The sequence below is a fragment of the Macaca fascicularis genome, chromosome 2, assembly GCF_037993035.2.
Source record: "Macaca fascicularis isolate 582-1 chromosome 2, T2T-MFA8v1.1".
In the NCBI taxonomy this organism is placed as follows: Eukaryota; Metazoa; Chordata; class Mammalia; order Primates; family Cercopithecidae; genus Macaca; species Macaca fascicularis.
The window spans coordinates 121616389-121635314 of record NC_088376.1 but is presented as its reverse complement, the minus strand read 5'-3'; the positions used below and the strand labels follow the sequence as shown (position 1 = coordinate 121635314).

Here is an 18926-nt window from a genome sequence, read left to right as displayed (position 1 = left end):
CTCTACTAAAAAATACAAAAAAATAGCCGGGCGAGGTGGCGGGCGCCTGTAGTCCCAGCGACTTGGGAGGCGGAGGCAGGAGAATGGCACAAACCTGGGAGGCGGAGCTTGCAATGAGCTGAGATCCGGCCACTGCACTCCAGCCTGGGCGACAGCGCGAGACTCCCTCTCAAAAAAAAAAAAAAAAAAAGAAAGAGCAAGTCTGGGCCAAGACTGAGGGTGGTCCTGACCATGAGCATGGCAAAAGGCCTGGAGACAAGTGGGGAGATCAGAGATACTAAGGGGGAAGAAGGCAGCGACGACAAGCCTCAGAGTGCTGGGGTGGGAAAGAGGTAAGAACAACTCCTGAGTTCTAGCTTAGGCAGCTGGGACTCTGGCACTGCCAATAACTGGAAAATTAAAGTGATCACACCAATGCTCAGGCCTCAGACCCAGAAAATGGCAGCCTTGGAACAGGAGAGCCCTGAAGGGCTGCAGAGGCCCTCGTGGGACAGGGTTGGTGGGGCAGGCTGGACGTTGAGTACCACCACGTGACCCACCACCTCCACCACACCACCGGTTCTGGGATTACCTCTGCAGCCCTCAGTTCTGTTCAGCCTACAGCAGGGGCACCCCCTGCTGTGCTAACTGTCCTGTCAACACAGAGGGTGAGCCAAGGCTTCCTGCTTTCACTGGATCACCAAAACAGGAACCACAGCTGCCCACTATCCACTCATCCATTTTCCAAACCTATGGCCTGCCTTCAAATGGACCAGATGCTGCTTGCCAGGGTTACTTCATTTAATCCACACAGCCCTGGGAGGGAGACTGACATTATCTCCACTTCAAGAGTAAGGAAAGAGAACTCAGGAGTTAGGTCCCAGAGGTAGAAAATAGCTGAGTCCAGATGCTTTCCCTTCCCACACCACCAAGGGTGTGATGAGTGACTGAGGTGAGCAACAAACTCTGCGGGGATGGAGGGTGATAGCCAGCCAGCCTGTGAGGGAAGAACACGTCCCTGACAGCTTCCTGGGGAGGTGGTGCCCCAGCTGAGTCTCCAGGGTCATAATGGATAGGGCTTTCTGTACTCTCTGTGCTTTGCGGGGTTATTTAGTCTACAGAAAGCTTCAGCACCCAACTGGGCCCCATCTGGAAACCATAAATGTGCAGGTAGAGATAACTGCAACTTGGGGGAAGCGGGGATGATACTGACAGAAGAGTAGACAAGGGGGAGCCATGGGCTAAATTCTGGTCCCAGCTCTGTGTGACCTCAAGCAGCCCCTTCCTTCTCTGGGCTTTAACTTCCCTGTCTGTAGACAAAGGGGCATGGGAGAGCCCTTTAGGCTCTGTCAGGCTGTGGTCCGATAATGCAGACTCTGACCAGAAGAGATGTCAGTCTCCAGGACCACTGGAACAAATGCTGGCCTCATTATAATCCAGCCTCAGTCTCCTGTGGCTTTGGCCACACAGGGTTAGGAATACAGCCCTGGTGTGGATCTCACTGCTACCACTTCCTAGCCATGACCTTGGGGAAGAAACTTAATATTTCAGAGCCTCAGTCTCTTCATCTGCAAGATAGAGCTAATAACAGTACCTACTTTGTAGGACTCTGATAAAGATTAAATGAGTAAAACTTAAAGAGAGGCAGCTAGCACATAAGTGCATATATCCCACCCCCACCCCCAAATTAGACAGGAGGCAAGATTTAAACCAACACACACAATGTAAATAATGTTCACTGTGCTCAGAGCGTGGGACCAAAGTTCGGCTCAGCCCTTCCCCAAAGCGTAGAGGTCACCTCTGTCTCTGATCCTCATCCTGCTTTTTAAGGCAGAGGCCCAGGCCGTTGGGCAGCTCTCCATCACTCCACTCCTCAACTGAGAGCCTTAAGCATTTGAGGATGCAGCTCTCAGATTAGGACAGGAAAAGGAGTGTGGGTCTGCAGTTCTGCCAAGCTGGACCCAGTCTGAACAAAGGCTACTGGAGCCCCAGAGGCAACACAGCACATCTGCTGACCTTCCACAGCCAAATGCTGCAAGTCCAGCATGGCTGTGAGCACACCATGTCTGAATGGCAAAGTGGAGTTGTCAGCACCTGTGTGAGGGCCCCCTAGGAAACACAGGTTCTTTCCAAGTGAGAAAATGGATCGGGTCACTGCGCAGCTAAAGACTCCCGGTCCCACAGAACAAATTCCGACCATGTTCTTCACAGCCCTTCACTGACCTGAGCCCCAGGTATGAGTCCACCCTAACCTCCATGGTTCCCCATCATCACCTCATTATACCACCACACTTCAGCCTCATTAAATTGCCTGCAGCTTCCTGAATGTACAACTTTTTGCACATAAGGTTCTCCCTGCCTGGAATGACCTTTCCCCCAACTCATGTCCCACTGGGTGAATTCTTTTGAACCCCCAAGACATTCTTTTTTTTTTTTTTGAGACGGAGTCTCGCTCTGTCCCCCAGGCTGGAGTGCAATGGCCGGATCTCAGCTCACTGCAAGCTCCACCTCCCAGGTTCATGCCATTCTCCTGCCTCAGCCTCCCAAGTAGCTGGGACTACAGGCGCCCGCCACCTCACCCGGCTAGTTTTTTGTATTTTTTAGTAGAGACGGGGTTTCACTGTGTTAGCCAGGATGGTCTCGATCTCCTGACCTCGTGATCCACCCGTCTCAGCCTCCCAAAGTGCTGGGATTACAGGCTTGAGCCACCACGCCCGGCCGACATTCTTTTTTTTTAAGATAGAATCTCACTCCATCACCCAGGCTAGAGTTCAGTGGCACAGTCTCAGCTCACTGCAAACTCCACCTCCCAGGTTCAAGCGATTCTCGTGCCTCAGTCTCCTGAGTAGCGAGAATTACAGGTGTGCACCACCACACCTGGCTAATTTTTGTATTTTTTGTAGAGACAGGGTTTCACCATGTTGACCAGGCTAGTCTCAAACTCCTGACCTCAAGTGATCCGCCCACCTCAGTTTCCCAAGGTGCTAGCATTACAGGTGTGAGCCACCGCACCCAGCCAAACCCCCAAGACACTCTAAATCTTGCTACTGAAAATCACTACAGCAGCATGGGCATCACAGGGGACCTTGTTAGAAATGCAGTCTCAGGCCTTGCCCTGGAATCTGCATTTTTACAAGATCCCCAGGTGATCTGTGTGCACATAAAAAACTGAGAAGCGGGGCCAGGCCCAGAGGCTCTGCCTGTAATCCCAGCAATTTGGGAAGCCAAGGAAGGAGGATCACTTGAGCTCGGGACTGGGCAACATAGCAAGACCCTCATCTCTACTAAAAATACCAAAAAACAAAAAACAAAAAACCAGGCATGGTGATGTGCACCTGTGGTCCCAACTACTCAGGAGGCTGAGGCAGGAGGATCACTTGGGCCCAGTGGGACACAGGTTGTAGTGAGGCAAGATCGCAACACTGCACTTCAGCCTGGGTGACAGAGTGAGATTGTATCTCAAAAAAAAAAAAAAAATTGAGAAGCACTGCTTTATACGTTCTGTCTTCCTCACTCTCCCTAATAGAACTCATATATCCTACCTGACAAAATAATTATGTGTGCTTGTCTTGATGAGATGGGGTCTGTTCAAAATATGTTACAACCAGTAGGACAAGGCACTAACCAATCAAAATGGACTTCAGCCCTAGGGTAAGCAAGGTCCTGAAGGCCTCCTGCTGGGTCAAGCATTAATCCTTTAGTTGCTGGGCTGTGGAGAGAAGGAGGGGGTCTTCGGGACGGAGTCCATCTGGCAGGAGGGGCTCTCACAGGGTTGATGGCAGTGGACACTTGCCAGCTGGTATTAAAGTATTTTTTTGACAACTGCTATAGCCAGACCATTACATATGAGCTAAATAACAGCACTGCTTACCTTAAGGAGTTTATACTCTAGCTGGGATAAATTTCATATATATCTTGAACCATTATTTTCTCACCCCATGGTGTACACATGTGTGCGTGCACACACACACACACACACCACTGACTTGAACACTGCAGACAACAAATAGCTTTTTTTTTTTTTTTTTTTTTGAGATGGAGTTTCGCTCTTATTGCCCAGACTAGAGTACAATGGCATGATTTTGGTTCACTGCAACCTCCGCCTCCTGGGTTCAAGTGATTGTCCTGCCTCAGCCTCCCAAGTAGCTGGGATTACAGGCATGCATCACCATGCTTGGCTAATTTTTGCATTTTTAGTAGAGACAGGGTTTTGCCATGTTGGTCAGACTGGTGTCAAACTCCTGACCTCAGGTGATCCACCCACCTTGGCCTCCCAAAGTGCTGGGATTACAGGCGTGAGCCACCGCACCCAGCCTTAAAATAGCTATTTTCTTAAGAACAGTGGTGCTGTCCTCTACCTTCCCCAGGCCAGCCTCCAATGTGCCTGTATTCTTTCTCTCCACTTTCCAACCTACTTGAAACTGCTCCAAGCAAAAGAAAACAAGGGCCATGTTTCAAAAGCCCACCAGTCCCCAACACACACGCACACACACACACACACACACACGACATCAAAAAGCCTTGATCAGACCCAGAGTGAGCTAGAAGAAAAGTCAGCCTGCTGGGAAGCACATCCTGCCTCAAGTTTATTCCAGCCATCTTGCCAAGCTTCCAGGATGACTTCTGGAGTAGAAAACCAGAAACCAGGAGAACATATCTTTGTGGCTTTGTAGGCGCACTGCTACTATGTCACTGTGAAGGGTTTTACAGAAGCTCTGGAGAAACTAGAAAATGAATCAGCGATTCAGCAGGTGCTCAAGCGCCTCTGTGACCTCCATGCCATACACGGAATCTTGACTAACTCGGGTGACTTTCTCCATGATGCCTTCCTGTCTGGTGCCCAAGTGGACATGGCAAGAACAGCCTACCTGGACCTGCTCCGCCTGATCCGGTGAGTGGCACAGCCTTCAAACCATGTTAGCCTTCAGAGAATAACCCTACCCCCTTGTTCGCAGGTCACTTCCAACTCCAAAACCTTGCTAATGGACAGAGCAGCAACAGCCCTGGAGAGGTTTACACCCTATTATCATTACATCAGCACAAAGCATTATGAATTAATGAAAGAAAAAAATGGGAAAAACACTTAAGAATAAATGAGATGCCTCAGTTGAACTCTTCACATTGTCAAGGAAATAGGAATAGTATCTAAGGAAAATGAATAAAATGAAGCATGCTACACATGAATGATATGTTGCTAATGTGCTAATAATAGTTTCAACCACAGCTAACTTTTTTTTCTTTTTTTTTTTTTTGAGACGGGATCTTGCTGTGTCGCCCAGGCTAAAGTGTAGTAGTACAATCTCATCTCACTGCAACCTCTGCCTCTGGGTTCAAGTGATTCTCCTGCTTCAGCCTCCCAAGTAGCTGGGATTACAGGTGCCTGCCATCATGCCCAGCTTTTTTGTATTTTTAGTAGAGATGGGGTTTCATCATGTTGACCAGGCTGGTCTCCAACTCCTGACCTCAAGTGATCCACGTGCCTCAGCCTCCCAAAGTGCTGGGATTACAGGTGTGATCCAATGTGCCCAGGCATAGCTAACCTTTAAAGAGCACTTATGTGACAGGCCCTGCACCAAAGGCTTTTACATACATCTCATTTAATCCTTACAGCCCTTTGAAATGGGTACTATTAATCTCCTTATTTTATTGGAAAGGAAATTCAGGCTGATGGGAGTTGCCCAGTGTCAACCAGCCAGAGGAGGGGCCAGGTACAATCTCAGGTCTGGCCCCTGGGCATGAGCTCTTCACTTGTATGTTAAGGTGAAGGTTGAGGTATTATCTACTTCAAACACATCCTTGTTTTTGTTAAATGTGCTTCAGCAAATTCTTACCAAGTTTAGTAAACTTACCTTAATCCTCCCTCAGCTTCAAGAGGAAAATTTTTTTAACTCTGTAATTCATATATTCATTTATAAAATAATAACACACAGTTTTTAAATGCAGCATTAATGCAGGGTCAATGAAATACTAATGCAGTGCTTTCACACTGTTATTCTATAATCTAAACAATTGCTTTAAAAACATATCAAAACCAAAGCCCAAACTGATCAGAGTCCTAGAAAAAATAGAAATAAAAACAATAAAGAAAAAAAAGGCTGGGCAACATGGCAAAACCCCACCTCTACAAAAAATACAAAAAATGAATTGGGCACACACCTGTAGTCCCAGCTACTCGGGAGGCTGAGGTAGGAGGATTGATTGATCCCAGGAGGTTAAGGTTGCAGTGAGCTTGATTGATCCCAGGAGGTTAAGGTTGCAGTGAGCTATGATTGCATCACTGCACTCCAGCCTAGGCAAGAAAGTGAGACCTTGTCTCAAAAAAAGCAAAGAAAAGAAAACATTCCAAATTATTTACCATTGTCCATAAGGTTAAAAAAAATGAACTAATTTGAGAATATAATCTTTTCGAGACCTCACTGGGCAGAAAATATGATGCCTATTGCATAGGGTTAGAGGTGACTCCTAGAATCTCCAACAATTCTCATATCAACAAGACTGACAAAAAGAAAAAAAGAGGCTGGGAGCAGCGGCTCACACGTGTAATCCCGGCACTTTGGGAGGCCAAGGTGGGAGGATTACTTGAGGCAGAGTTTAAGACTAGCTTGGGCAACATAGTAAGACCCTGTCTCTAAAATTAAATATATGTATTTATTTAATATAAATATAAATATATATATATTAGGCATGGTGGCTAACACCTGTAATGCCAGCACTTTGGGAGGCCAAGGTGGGTGGATCACCTGAGGTCAGGAGTTCGAGGCCAGCCTGGCCAACATGGTAAAACCCTGTCTCTACTAAAAATGCAAAAAATTAGCTCAGTGTGGTGGCGGGCACCTGTAATCCTAACGACTCGGGAGGCTGAAGCAGGAGAATCGCTTGAACCCGGGAGGCGGAGGTTGCAGTGAGCCAAGATCGCACCACTGCACTACAGCCTTGGCGACAAGAGTGAGACTCCGTCTCAAGAAAAAAAAAAAAAGTTCAGTTAAATCATCAAAAACTGTCAAAAATACATTTGACACAATTATGTCCCAGGTATTAAACTTTCCCTAATACAGGGAATCCAGTGGTGAAAACTATTAAGAGCATAATTAAGTACTGCACAGTTCAAGCCCAAGGGTGTCTATCTGTCTGAAACCCTCAGAATTTAAAAGCACTTGAAAATAATTGTTCTAGCCCCGGTTGTCGGTGATGATAAAATACAAAAGATCACCTTAACACCCTGTAAGCATGTTTTTTAAATTTGCAAACAGCATTTCTAAGTGCTTGCCTTGGCTCCAGCAACTTACAATTCAAGACAAGACAGCCAGCCCTGATGCAAGCTGCCAACTTACTCATGCATCAAACCCAGAAATTGATTTACTTCCATGATGGTTCCTAAGTAGCCTTACTACTGCAGGGTAATTCGGCACATAACAGATTCTATGCATATCACTGTTTGGTGTCACAGTTCCCTGCCTTGATTAGTCACTATCTCCCTGAGATTTCTGAGACGAAAACTGAAGGGCGGCAAAGTATGCTAAGGATGCCAAGAACAAGCTCTCTGTAATGTTAACTGACCCAGTCTTTAGTTGTTTAAGCGGTCATAAAACCTCAGTTGGGGGTACTTCTAGGTAAAGATGACAGATTAAACATATGCATTTACTTTTGTTCTTTCCTGAAACCCTACTAAAACATCAGTGAATGGACTGAAATTTTTTTAAAGGCATAAACCCACAAAGAGAAAGAGATGTTGTCTCTATGTTGTCCAGACTGGTCTTGAACTCCTGGGCTCAAGGGATCCTCCTACCTCAGCCTCCCAAAGTGCTGGGATTACATGTATGAGCTAACACACCTAGCCTCTGTGAGTGATTTTAAGACTTTCCTTGACTCTGCCCTGGCAGAAGGGTAAATAGAGGGTCTGTGGACTACGGAGCATCAGGTATAGTTGATAATAAGGCTACCCTTCAGAAAACAGGGTTCTTTATAGGCCAAATGTGGACACCTCCCTCCCCCAGACCTTTTTTCCCACTGGTTCCTAAAAAACTGGCAGCCAGACTAGTACCCTGCAAGAAGATAATAAGATGATCCTTCTCTGGAGAATCTGGCCAGCCCAAGGAGAAGGAGCTAAAGACACTGACATCAGAGTCCCCCAATGGTCCACCCGCTTCACTCCATAGTGAACCCCACATTAGCAAGCATAGCCACAGGTTTGTAGTCAGCTAGTTAATGCCTTGCTCTTAGCTATGATCAGACACTCAGGGATCAATAAACACCTGAAGAATGCCCCTAACATAAAAGATGGAGACTAAAACAAGCAAGAACAAGGCAATTCAGAGGACATAAGAGGATCCACAGGGAGAAGAAAACTTAAAAAAAAAAAAAAAAAACAGTGATAGAGAAAGTATTGCAACCACAAAATAAAAAAAAAAAAACCTGAATGCCATTATTTAAAACTAATATTCAGAGAACCTTAAAAAAGACCTCCTTGAAATTAAAAAATGATAGTGGAAATGAAAACTCAATGTAAGGACTGGGAGATAAGGTTGCAGAAATCTCACAGCAAGAAAGCAAAAAGACAAAAAAAAGGAGGACTTTTAAAAAGTAAGAGGACCAGTCTTAGCTGTTCATCATCTGAAGAATAGGTCTAGAAAGAAGACAGAGAAAACAGAAGGAAGCGAATCATTAATAAAATAATTCAAGAAAACATTCCTCAAGTGAAGGATACGAGTTTCAATGAAAAAGGGTCACAGATGCCTACACACTAGAGGAGAGGAGACAGGCACACACATGCACAAAATAAGTCACACTGTATACCATGTGAAATGATAATAGCTACGATGAAGGAAACGATAGTAGGAAGTGGGGGAAAGAATGCCGGGGGTCAGTAGGGAGGATGGGGAGCTACAATTTTAAGTAGGCCAGAGAAAACCTCCCTGGGAGGGTGACATTTAAGGAAAGACCTGGGAGAAGGTAGGGAGAAGCTGTTGTAGCTGCTAGGGAAAGAACATTACAGGCAGAACATAAATACAGTCATGCATCACTTAATGACGGGAGGATCCGTTCTGAGAAATATGTCTTCAGGTGAGTCTGTCATCATGTGAACATCACAGAGTGTACTTACACAAGCCTAAATGGTATAGCCTATTGCTCGTAGGCTCACACTGCAAAGCACGGTGCTGTACTGAATACTGTAGGCAATTCTAATGTAAGTCATGAAGCAATAGGAATTTTTCAGCTTTATCATAATGTCATGGGACCACCATGATATACATGGTCCATCATTGACCAAAACATCATTATGCAGTGCATGATGGTACAAATGTTGGAGACCAGAGTGTGCTTGGCATATCCATCCACACAGAAGAGGCCACAGGGGCAGGAAGGGCATGACTGCAGTGGAAAATGAGGGCAGAGGTCAGAGTTAAGGGAGTACAGCAGGGGGTGGGAAGAGAGAGTAAGGTAGATCATTGCAAAGACTTAAGAGAATGCGAAGGTTTTGAGCACTGGATAGAATGGGAGGGTTTTGAGCATTGGATAGACACAACCTGGAAGAATCTGATGTATATTTTTAAAGGCTCACTCCAGCTGCTATATTAAGAACTAAGAGCGAAAAGCAGGGAGATCAGCTGGATGGCTCATGCAATCATCCAAGTGAGGGATGATAGTGGATTGGAGCAGTGATAGTGCTGGAAGTGGTGGGAAGTGGTTGAAGTTTGAATGTATCTTGAAGGCAGAACAGGATTTGCTGACAGATTAGATGTACGGTAAGAAAGAAAAGAAGAATCAAGGTTTTTGGTCAGAAGGACAGAGCTGCTATTTACCATAAATGGGGAAGACTACAGGAGGGCCAGGTGGCAGGGTGGACAGGAAAGAGCTAGCAGCCCAGGAGTTTGGGTTCAGACACATTACCTTTGAAGAGCCTGTCAGAAATCCAAGTACAGATGTTGGTAAGCAGGGGACACTGGAGGAATAAATTTGGAAGTCATTGGCATATGGTTGATATTTAAAGCCATGAGAAGAATATCACAAGGAATGCATGAAGAGAAAAGGCCCAAGTACTGAGTCTTGAGACCCTCGAAAGATAGTAAGGAAGTAACCGCGGCAAAAGCTATTTCTGTGGAATGGTGGGAGTAAAAATATGAATAGATCCAGTTCAGGAGAGAATGTGAAAATTGGAAATCATAAGCATAAACACACGTAACGCTTTCAGAGAGTTTTGTCCTAAAGGGGGGCCAAGATGATGGAGAAGGAAATAGAGTCAAAAGCTTGTGTTTAAGATGGGAGAAATGACTGTCTGTTTGTATACTGATGGACATGATCCAGTACAGAGGGGATTTTTTTTTCCTTGTACCTTTCTTTGAACTTGATCTTGGCTTCCCATTAGGCCTTGTGTTTAAGAGCAAGTTCTTTGAAGAGATCCTTGTTGATGATAGTTTGTCCGAGAGCATATCCACAGAGTACCTTGTGGGCATGAGGTGATTGTAGTTATAAGCTTTTGCAAAAGACTTAATCCTTGACCTCTTGGAGATCTTCTTGCCTATGGCAGCTGTCACTTTGTGAGGATAGCAATTAATTCCAGCTACCAAAGCATGATTGTAAGAATGGACTGAGGTGCCATCATCAATGTTCTTCATGATGATGGCTTTGTGTCCAGAGTAGCATCCAGCCAGGACCAGCACCACATTCCCAGGTTTCATGAACTTGCCCAGTTTGACAGCAACCAGCCAGGCCTACAGCAAAAAGAAAGAAGGGCATTTCCACTAACCTTTTACCCCTGAGAGGGGAATTTTGATGTTGTAGGGGAAAGGCAGGAGAATTTTGTTTCTCCAGTAGGCAAGAGGAAAAGACCTCTAGTAGACAAGGAGGGACTGAGGCCTGAGCTGACAGCCTGAAGAGAGAAGGCATTGTATGTATAAATGCAAGGGTGGGAATTATACAGGATTCTCTTACTGCTTCCACTTCATCAGTGAGATATGATGTAAAGCCATCCAGGCAAGAAAGATGGGAAATGTGGATAGTGTCAATCTGAGGATCAAAGAGATGGTATGAAATAACTACCTAAGAAAAGGAAAGAGTAAATGAACAATGAGTAAATGCAGCAATGTAATACGATTGCTGAGCTGCAATTAGGGCCCACTTGAGCCATTATTACACCAGTTATGATTGTTTTTTCCAGTCATGTATAGCTACAAAGGTGGTAGCACAAAGTGGGTGGAAAATTAAAGACAAAGAGATATGCATTTTGCTAAACAGGTATGACAAAGCAAGAAAAACTGTTGAGTGTGTGTGTGTGTGTATATATATATATATTTTTAGAGAGAGTCTTGCTCTGTTGCCCAAGCTGGAGTGCAGTGGCACGATCTCAGCTCACTGCAACCTCTGCCTCCCGGGTTCAAGCAGTTCTCCCACCTCAGCCTTCCCGGAAGCTGAGACTACAGGCACACACCACCACGCCTGGCTAATTTTTGTATTTTTAGTACAGACAGGGTTCTGCCATGTTGGCCAGCTGGTCTCGAAGTCCTGACCTCAGCCGATCCATCTGCCTCAGTCTCCCAAAATGCTGGGACTACAGGCGTGAGCCATCACACCTGGCCTGTTGAATATATTTTTGAGAGAGTAATAGGGCATGGAATTTCAGGTGGATAAGGAATGAAGTGAGTCCACAAGGTGGCAAGGGGGACATTAAATTGGTGGTAGGGCTCATATGATGTTGGGGATCATCAAGAAAGGATTACACTGGATACAGTATCCCAGTTACCTCCAATGCTTTAATGATGCACAGTCATCGTGATGTCAATACTAAATACTGGTCTGGCCAAAATTATAACTATATTGGGAGGCCTGATGGCCAGGAGGAGGAAGAATGGGAACAGGGGGAGGTAGGAGTGAAGAGAGGGGTGATAAATATAAATCTTTACCTTTTGAATGAACAATCAACAGATAATATCTCAAACTGAACCATGAACAAGCAGCAATATAAACAAGATATTTTGACATTTGGATAAATACAAAAATATCAGCTAAAAGACTGAAATTGTCGGCCGGGCATGGTGGCTCACACTTGTAATCTCAGCACTTTGGGAGGTCGAGGTGGGCAGATCACCTGAGGTCAGGAGTTCGAGACCAGCCTGGCCAACATGGTAAAACCCCATCTCTATTAAAAATACAAAAATTAGCTGGGCATGGTGGTGGGCGCCTGTAATCCCAACTACTCAGGAGGCTAAGGCAGGAGAATGGCTCGAGCCTGGGTGGTGGAGGTTGCAGTAAGCCGAGATTGCGCCATTGCAGTCCAGCCTGGGCGACTAAGCGAGACTATCTCAAAAAAAAAAAAAAAAAAGATTGAAATTGCTTCTGAGGACAAAGAAGTGGAAATCAGGCAGGAATATGCTGGTTATTTATTTATTTATTTATTTTGGGACAGGAGTCTCGCTCTGTCGCCCAGGCTGGAGTGCAGTGGCATGATCTCCACTCACTGCAACCTCCGCCTCCTGGGTTCAAGTGATTCTCCTGCCTCAGCCTCCTGAGTAGCTGGGACTACAGGCACGTGCCACTACACCTGGCTAATTTTTTGTATTTTTAGTAGAGACGGGGTTTCACCATGTTAGCCAGGATGGTCTCGATCTCCTGACCTCATGATCCACCTGCTTCAGCCTCCCATAGTGCTGGGATTACAGGTGTGAGCCACCGCGCATGGTCGGATATGCTGTTTTTTTAAACAAGCCTTAAGGAACTCTTTGACTCATTCATTATACTATGCATATATAATTGATTAAAAACTAAAAACTAAAAAAAAAAAAAAAAAAGCTGAATTGTTTGAAAAGCAAATAATCATGCAACCTCTAATTAGGTATTGTTATTCACCATCCAAGACTAGTTTGATTCATAAGAGCAATCTAAAATACTTACAAACTCTTGTTTCCTATCCCAGGAAGGATGCCATCCTGTTAACTGATGCTTTTGACTTCACCGATGAGTGTTTAAATTCAGCACTTGGCTGTTATGATGGAAATGTTTATGAACGCCTGTTCCAGTGGGCTCAGAAGTCACCAACCAATACTCAGGTAGTTGAGTGGAACACATTATAAATTATGTAAGAAAGCAGAGAACAGGCAGTGAATACACCTGCATGTTCTCCTATTTTAACCGATTCCCATTAGGTTGGCAATCACTTGGCGTAGCATGTCTGTTTAAAATATTTTTAGAGGCCGGGCGCGGTGGCTCACGCCTGTAATCCCAGCACTTTAGGAGGCCGAGGCGGGCGGATCACGAGGTCAGGAGATCAAGACCATCCTGGCTAACACGGTGAAACCCTGTCTCTACTAAAAATACAAAAAACAAAAAAATGAGCCGGGTGTGGTGACGAGCGCCTGTAGTCCAGCTACTCGGGAGGCTGAGGCAGGAGAATGGCGTGAACCCGGGAGGCAGAGCTTGCAGTAAGCTGAGATCACGCCATTGCACTCCAGCCTGGGTGACCCAGCAAGACTCCGTCTCAAAAAATAAAATAAAATAAAATAAAATAAAATAAAATAAAATATTTTTAGAGAACACACAAAAGAAACCAGGAGTGGCAGTATGGCGTGGCAGGAACTCTGAGCCTGGATTGTAATCAGCAAAATGCACTGCTTGGAACTTAGTAAAGGGAATTAAGAGGAAGGCCCAAGCTCTAAATCATGGCTTGACAGACCCAAGGGCATACACACAGAGTGGTAAACTGGCTTTTAAGTAACAAAAAGAAGGAGATAAATCACTGCAGTGATTTAACCACCTTATTTTCAGCCTTTTAACTTTCAGTTTTGTGTAGATAAAAGTGGGTATTCGGAAGTGGTAGGAAGCTTGAGGGATGTCTCTCTCAGACCTGATTGCCTGCTAGAGATGATACCCTCTCCTCTTCACTCTAAGGAATACAATCCAAGGAGCAAAGAGAGCTGCTGCACTGCCATCAGTAGCCCAGGAAAGCCATATAAGTGACAATTACAAGGGTCATGAAAAAAAATCCCCAGCCATCCTAGGAGAGCACACCAGAACTCTACATCATTAACAGTGAGAAGACGGGGAGGACTCATAAGGTCCCAACACTCTAGGGCCAGGGTATGCTCACAGCTCTCTGCTTATGAGCCTGTTTGAGAAAAGTTGTAAATGTCAGTGAATATGTTAACAGGAGTGAGGAAATAAATCCTGTAGTTAGAGTATGAGGAACCAATATTTAATAGCAGATTTTACATAAATGATCAAAACAAAAAGTCGATAGGTACACAACAGATTATTTTAAATTTTATAGTGCCAATACATTATTCAGGTGGTGAAGCTTTCTTTTTTTACCTCTTTGATCCAATTTCAGAAAAGGTGTCTTAACACCACATCAAATTGGCAACTCTCAGGCTTTCATTCACACCTAGCATGGTGTTAGACTTGTTCTTAACAATTTGCAGCCTGTCATACCACATGGCTTAATTTAACATGACTATCTAAAGTTACAACACAACTAACCCATCTTGGTCACTCCCTGTCCCCAGAAAGATAATCCTTTTAACTCAAGGAAACATAAACAATATACGTTCACTACTTTAGTACAGTTAACCTACTTCCAGTGTGTTTTTTCTAATGATTAGATCTCTCTACTTTCTAACATTTAAATCTTGGCATAAAAATACAGCAGTCCTCCCACTCCACACTAGCTCCCATGGTCTAAAGATAAATGTATGCCCTTTGGGGCTCCAGAGAAAAACCTGCCCTGCTATAACACCTGTCAGAAATGCTGACATATATAGCTCAAACCTGTTTTACTGGCAACCCAGGAAACATTATGGTTTCTCTGGAGAGAATGGAGGGGGCTTTCTTGTGTTTTAGTTTGGTTTTAATATTTATTTTAAAAGACTTTAATCTGGATACTACACGAGAACATGTTTATCTAAACAAGAGGAATGACTGACCCAGAGGCTCAACACATTTGGGAAAACATTGATGCACTTCATCCCATTCACTTCTATCTCCTTCCACTTGACTGTGAACAACAAAGGAGTCTTCACCTTCCCAGCTCCAGGATCTATCACGGAGTAGACACTCCACGTTTATGGAATAAATGAACATGGTTTTACGACCTACATAGTGAGATGAAGGAATCTGCTGCATACACAGTGCCACAGACTCTTGTCATCCTAGCTGATATTACCTTCCTAAAAAGGTGACAGGTATAGCACTGTGGATCTTTCACGTATGATAATTTGGGAATGTGAAGTTACAAATGACCTTTGTGAACTGTTTCCAGTCAGTTAAAATGACATGAGGCTGCCTGCTAACGTACATGATCTTACATTTCTGGCTCCTTTTAGAGATCACCAAAATAGCACTTTTAATGTGTATTTTTTAATCTGCTGTGGATAATTTTTTAATCCTACTCTTAAAATATGCTATAATTTTGAAGCTGCAATAAGAGACATTTTCCTCATTTGCACTAATAGAAAAAGGCACACTGCAGATATTTTATGTATTTTTATTTATTATTATTATTTTTTGAGACGGAGTCTCGCTCTGTCACCCTGGCTGAAGTGCAGTGGCACAATCACGGCTCACTGCAACCCTCCGCCTCCCAGGTTCAAGCAATTCTCGTGCCTCCCAAGTAGCTGGGATTACAGGCACACACCACCACACCCAGCTAATTTTGTATTTTGTATTAGTAGAGACAGGGTTTCACCATGTTGGCTAGGCTGGTCTCAGCCTCCCAAAGTGCTGGGATTATAGGTGTGAGCCACCACGCCTGGCAGATATTTTAAATAAAAGAGCAGCTATGTTGAAACATGCCCTGTAGACATGAAAGTACAAACAAGAATATATTTCACTGACATTTTTCTACCAAAAGAAAAGTGCTATGCTAAGGTAAACATCTTAGAATCATAGGAGAAGCTCTCTTCTGTCTGGGGCAGTGTTGAGCTTTATCCCTGGATAGGATGATGTGCTTTCTTGGTTTAAGGGAGGAATCGTTGGGGATAATTTAAAAACAAAAATCCTGTTTTTCCCCAATTATTCTATTGCAAAAATCTGTCCAAGTAGGAGTTAGATGCATTAAATACATCTACTGATTCATTCATTCAATAATTCAACAAATATTTACTAAGTACATGCTTTGTGCCAAAAACGATTCCAGATACTGAAGATATACTGGAGAACAAGAGTCATAAACCCAGACTGAGTGCAGTGGCTCAAGCTTGTAATCCCAGCACTTTGGGAGGCTGAGGCAGGTGGATCACTTGAGGTTAGGAGTTTAAGACCAACCTGGCCAACATGGCGAAACCCTGTCTCTATTAAAAATACAAAAATTAGCCAGGTGTGGTGGTGCACACCTGTAATCCGAGGTACTCAGGAGGCTGAGGCACGAGAATCGCTTGAACCCAGGAGGCAGATGTTGCAGTGAGCCAAGATCACACCACTGCACTCCAGCCTGGGCAACAGAGCAATACCCTCTCCAACAACAACAACAAAAGAGTCAAGCCCAATGTTCGAGGAGCTTACAGTTTTAGTGTAGACAGGCACATACACACAAAGTAAATATTATAAAAGATGAGACTAGAAACAAAGAATCAAGACGCTGAATTACAGCATAAAGATAACCTAGTCGGACCTAGAATACTGCTTATATGATCCCTATCTGGTTCCTTGCTTTGTGATTAATATTCAGTTTCAGAGAGCCTCAAAGAGTCAAGCCTTTTATTTGTATTAAATTCCAAAAGCAAGTGATAAGCTGTGTTTTTAATTGGCCACCTGCATCCACAATTTAAAATCTGCATGAGAAAAGGAAAGATGCCCTTTGGAAAAAATGTTTCTCCATATGTTCACACAAAATGAGTTTTAGAAATAATTTTTAAAATTAAGAATCTTACGTAATGTTACTTTTTGAAGCTGAAGACTTAATTTGAAAGTAAAAGTCATTAATCCTGGCAGAAATGTACTGTCTTAATAATGCGTTTCTTTCTACAAACAGGAGAACCCTGCCTATGAGGAATATATAAGACCACTATTACAAAGTTGGAGATCCAAGCTATGAAATAACCAACAGTATTCAAGAAGCAACCAGCACCATCATGTGATACTGGTACTATGGCATATATGCAACATTAAAATTTTAAATTAGATATTTATGTTTCAGAGTCATTATCTTTTAAATACAGTCTGAAGTGATATATGTGAAATATCTGTGATTTACTTCAAAATAATCCATAGGAGAAAAAAGCCAAAGTGAATAGTTGTTGAAGCTGGTCAATGGGCAGGTACATGGGTGTTCATTACACTATTCTCTCTACTTCTGAATGTGTTTCAAATTTCCGGTGGAAGGGTAGATCATGCCTGTAATCCCAACACATCAGGAGGTCAAGACAAGAGGATCACTTGAGCCTAGAAGTTCAAGACCAGCCTGAGCAACATAGAGAGATGCCATCTCTATGAAAATAACTATAAAAAATTGGCCAGGGGTACATGTCTGTGGTCCCAGCTATTGAGAGGCTTATTGCCTGAGCCCAGAAGGTTGAGGCCGCAGTGAGCCGTGATCACACCACTGCATTTCAGCCTGAGCAACAGAGTAAGAACTATCTCAAAAAAGAAAAGAAGTTTCCCACAGTAAAACCGCACCACTGTCCATTTATAGCATCTATTTGGTTAAATACCAGGATTTTGCTTTAGATCTAGCAAAAGCCAATAGGCTCATTAGTTAGTGTGTTTTTAGCACACACTTATCCTTGGGTTTAAAAGGACACACATACACGCACACACACAATCCTCCTAAGTGCTTATACTTGCTGTAATCTAAATAAAATACAGCTCGAAGAATGCAACTATCATTTTTTAAAAATCAACTCTTCCACAGTGAAAATGATTTAAAATTTCATTGAAAGACATAACTGTCTCAAGTTACCCAAATATAATGAAGCTACATTTTTCATATCACTTTCAATTACCCAATTAGACAAAACACTCTAAATGTCACAAGTAAAATGGCAACAAAAAAAAAATTCAGCTGGCTACTTTTCCTAATTTACTCATATAAACAATCATTTCATTGTTAATAATTAGTAAATTTGAGAAAATTTGCCAAAAGCAAACTTATCTCCAGTAAACAGGACAAAGAAGAGGCCTCATAAGTTTTTAACTTTAAAAAACTTGGGCCGGGCGCAGTGGTTCACACCTGTAATCCCAGCATTTCGGGAGGCCAGGGCAGGTGAATCACCTGAGGTCAGGAGTTCAAAACCAGCCTGGTCAACATGGTGAAACCCCCAACTCTACTAAAAATACAAAAATTAGCCGGGTACAATGGCACACACCTGTAATCCCAGCTACTCAGGAGGCTGAGGCAGGAGAACCGCTTGAACCTGGGAGGCAGAGGTTGCCGTGAGCCAAGATCACGCCATTGCACTCCAGCCTGGGTGACAAGAGTGAGACTCTGTCTCAAAAATAAATAAATAAAAATCATTTAAAAATAAAATAAAAATAAAAACTGGGAACTAGCATTATTCCTATTTCCACACCTGTTTTCAACCCAAATCATTTTATTTCATATTGACCTCAGCTAGCACAACAACACGTTACTAACTGGTTGGGCCTTTTTTTTTTTTTAAGGTAACTATCAAATCAATTTTAAATATAAGATAATTTTCCAAAATGATAAATTTGTACTCGTATATCGATTTACTGAAACCACAGCAACCTGTCAATAACATCAAAGGATCTTAGTTTGAAGACGGTGAAAATAGGGTAATTATAGGTTTCTGGATGTTGGTCATTTGTCAAATTTTAAAATAAATTTTCAGAGACATGGGCAAAAATAGACATAAGGAAGTGCTGTCATCTTCTTTGCAGAGAGAGAACCTTAGAATATTCTCACAGAGAGAAAGAGAAAAGGAGGGGCCTGCTTGCCCCAGGGCACACAGCCTCAGAGTTCCACTCTTCCCTTAGAAAATAGGGAATAAATTACATGACTTCCT

At 43.5% G+C, this 18926-nt stretch overlaps 1 protein-coding gene across 13 annotated transcripts in view; it reads left to right on the top strand.

Annotated features, from left to right (window-relative positions):
- ACOX2 (acyl-CoA oxidase 2) overlaps nucleotides 1-17084 on the top strand; it is a 32794-nt gene extending 15710 nt beyond the window's left edge. For 8 of the 13 annotated variants that reach the window (XM_045385969.2, XM_015446122.3, XM_005547496.4 and 5 more), the window contains 3 exons: nucleotides 4653-4870; nucleotides 12887-13019; nucleotides 16934-17084. In XM_045385969.2, coding sequence (XP_045241904.2) covers nucleotides 4653-4870; nucleotides 12887-13019; nucleotides 16934-16996 — 414 coding nt within the window. In that variant the 3' untranslated portion in view covers nucleotides 16997-17084. The remainder of the gene's footprint in view (nucleotides 1-4652; nucleotides 4871-12886; nucleotides 13020-16933) is intronic. The other 5 variants (XM_074032597.1, XM_074032596.1, XM_015446123.3 and 2 more) reach the window with 2 other exon arrangements.
- The last annotated feature ends 1842 nt before the right edge of the window (nucleotides 17085-18926 follow it).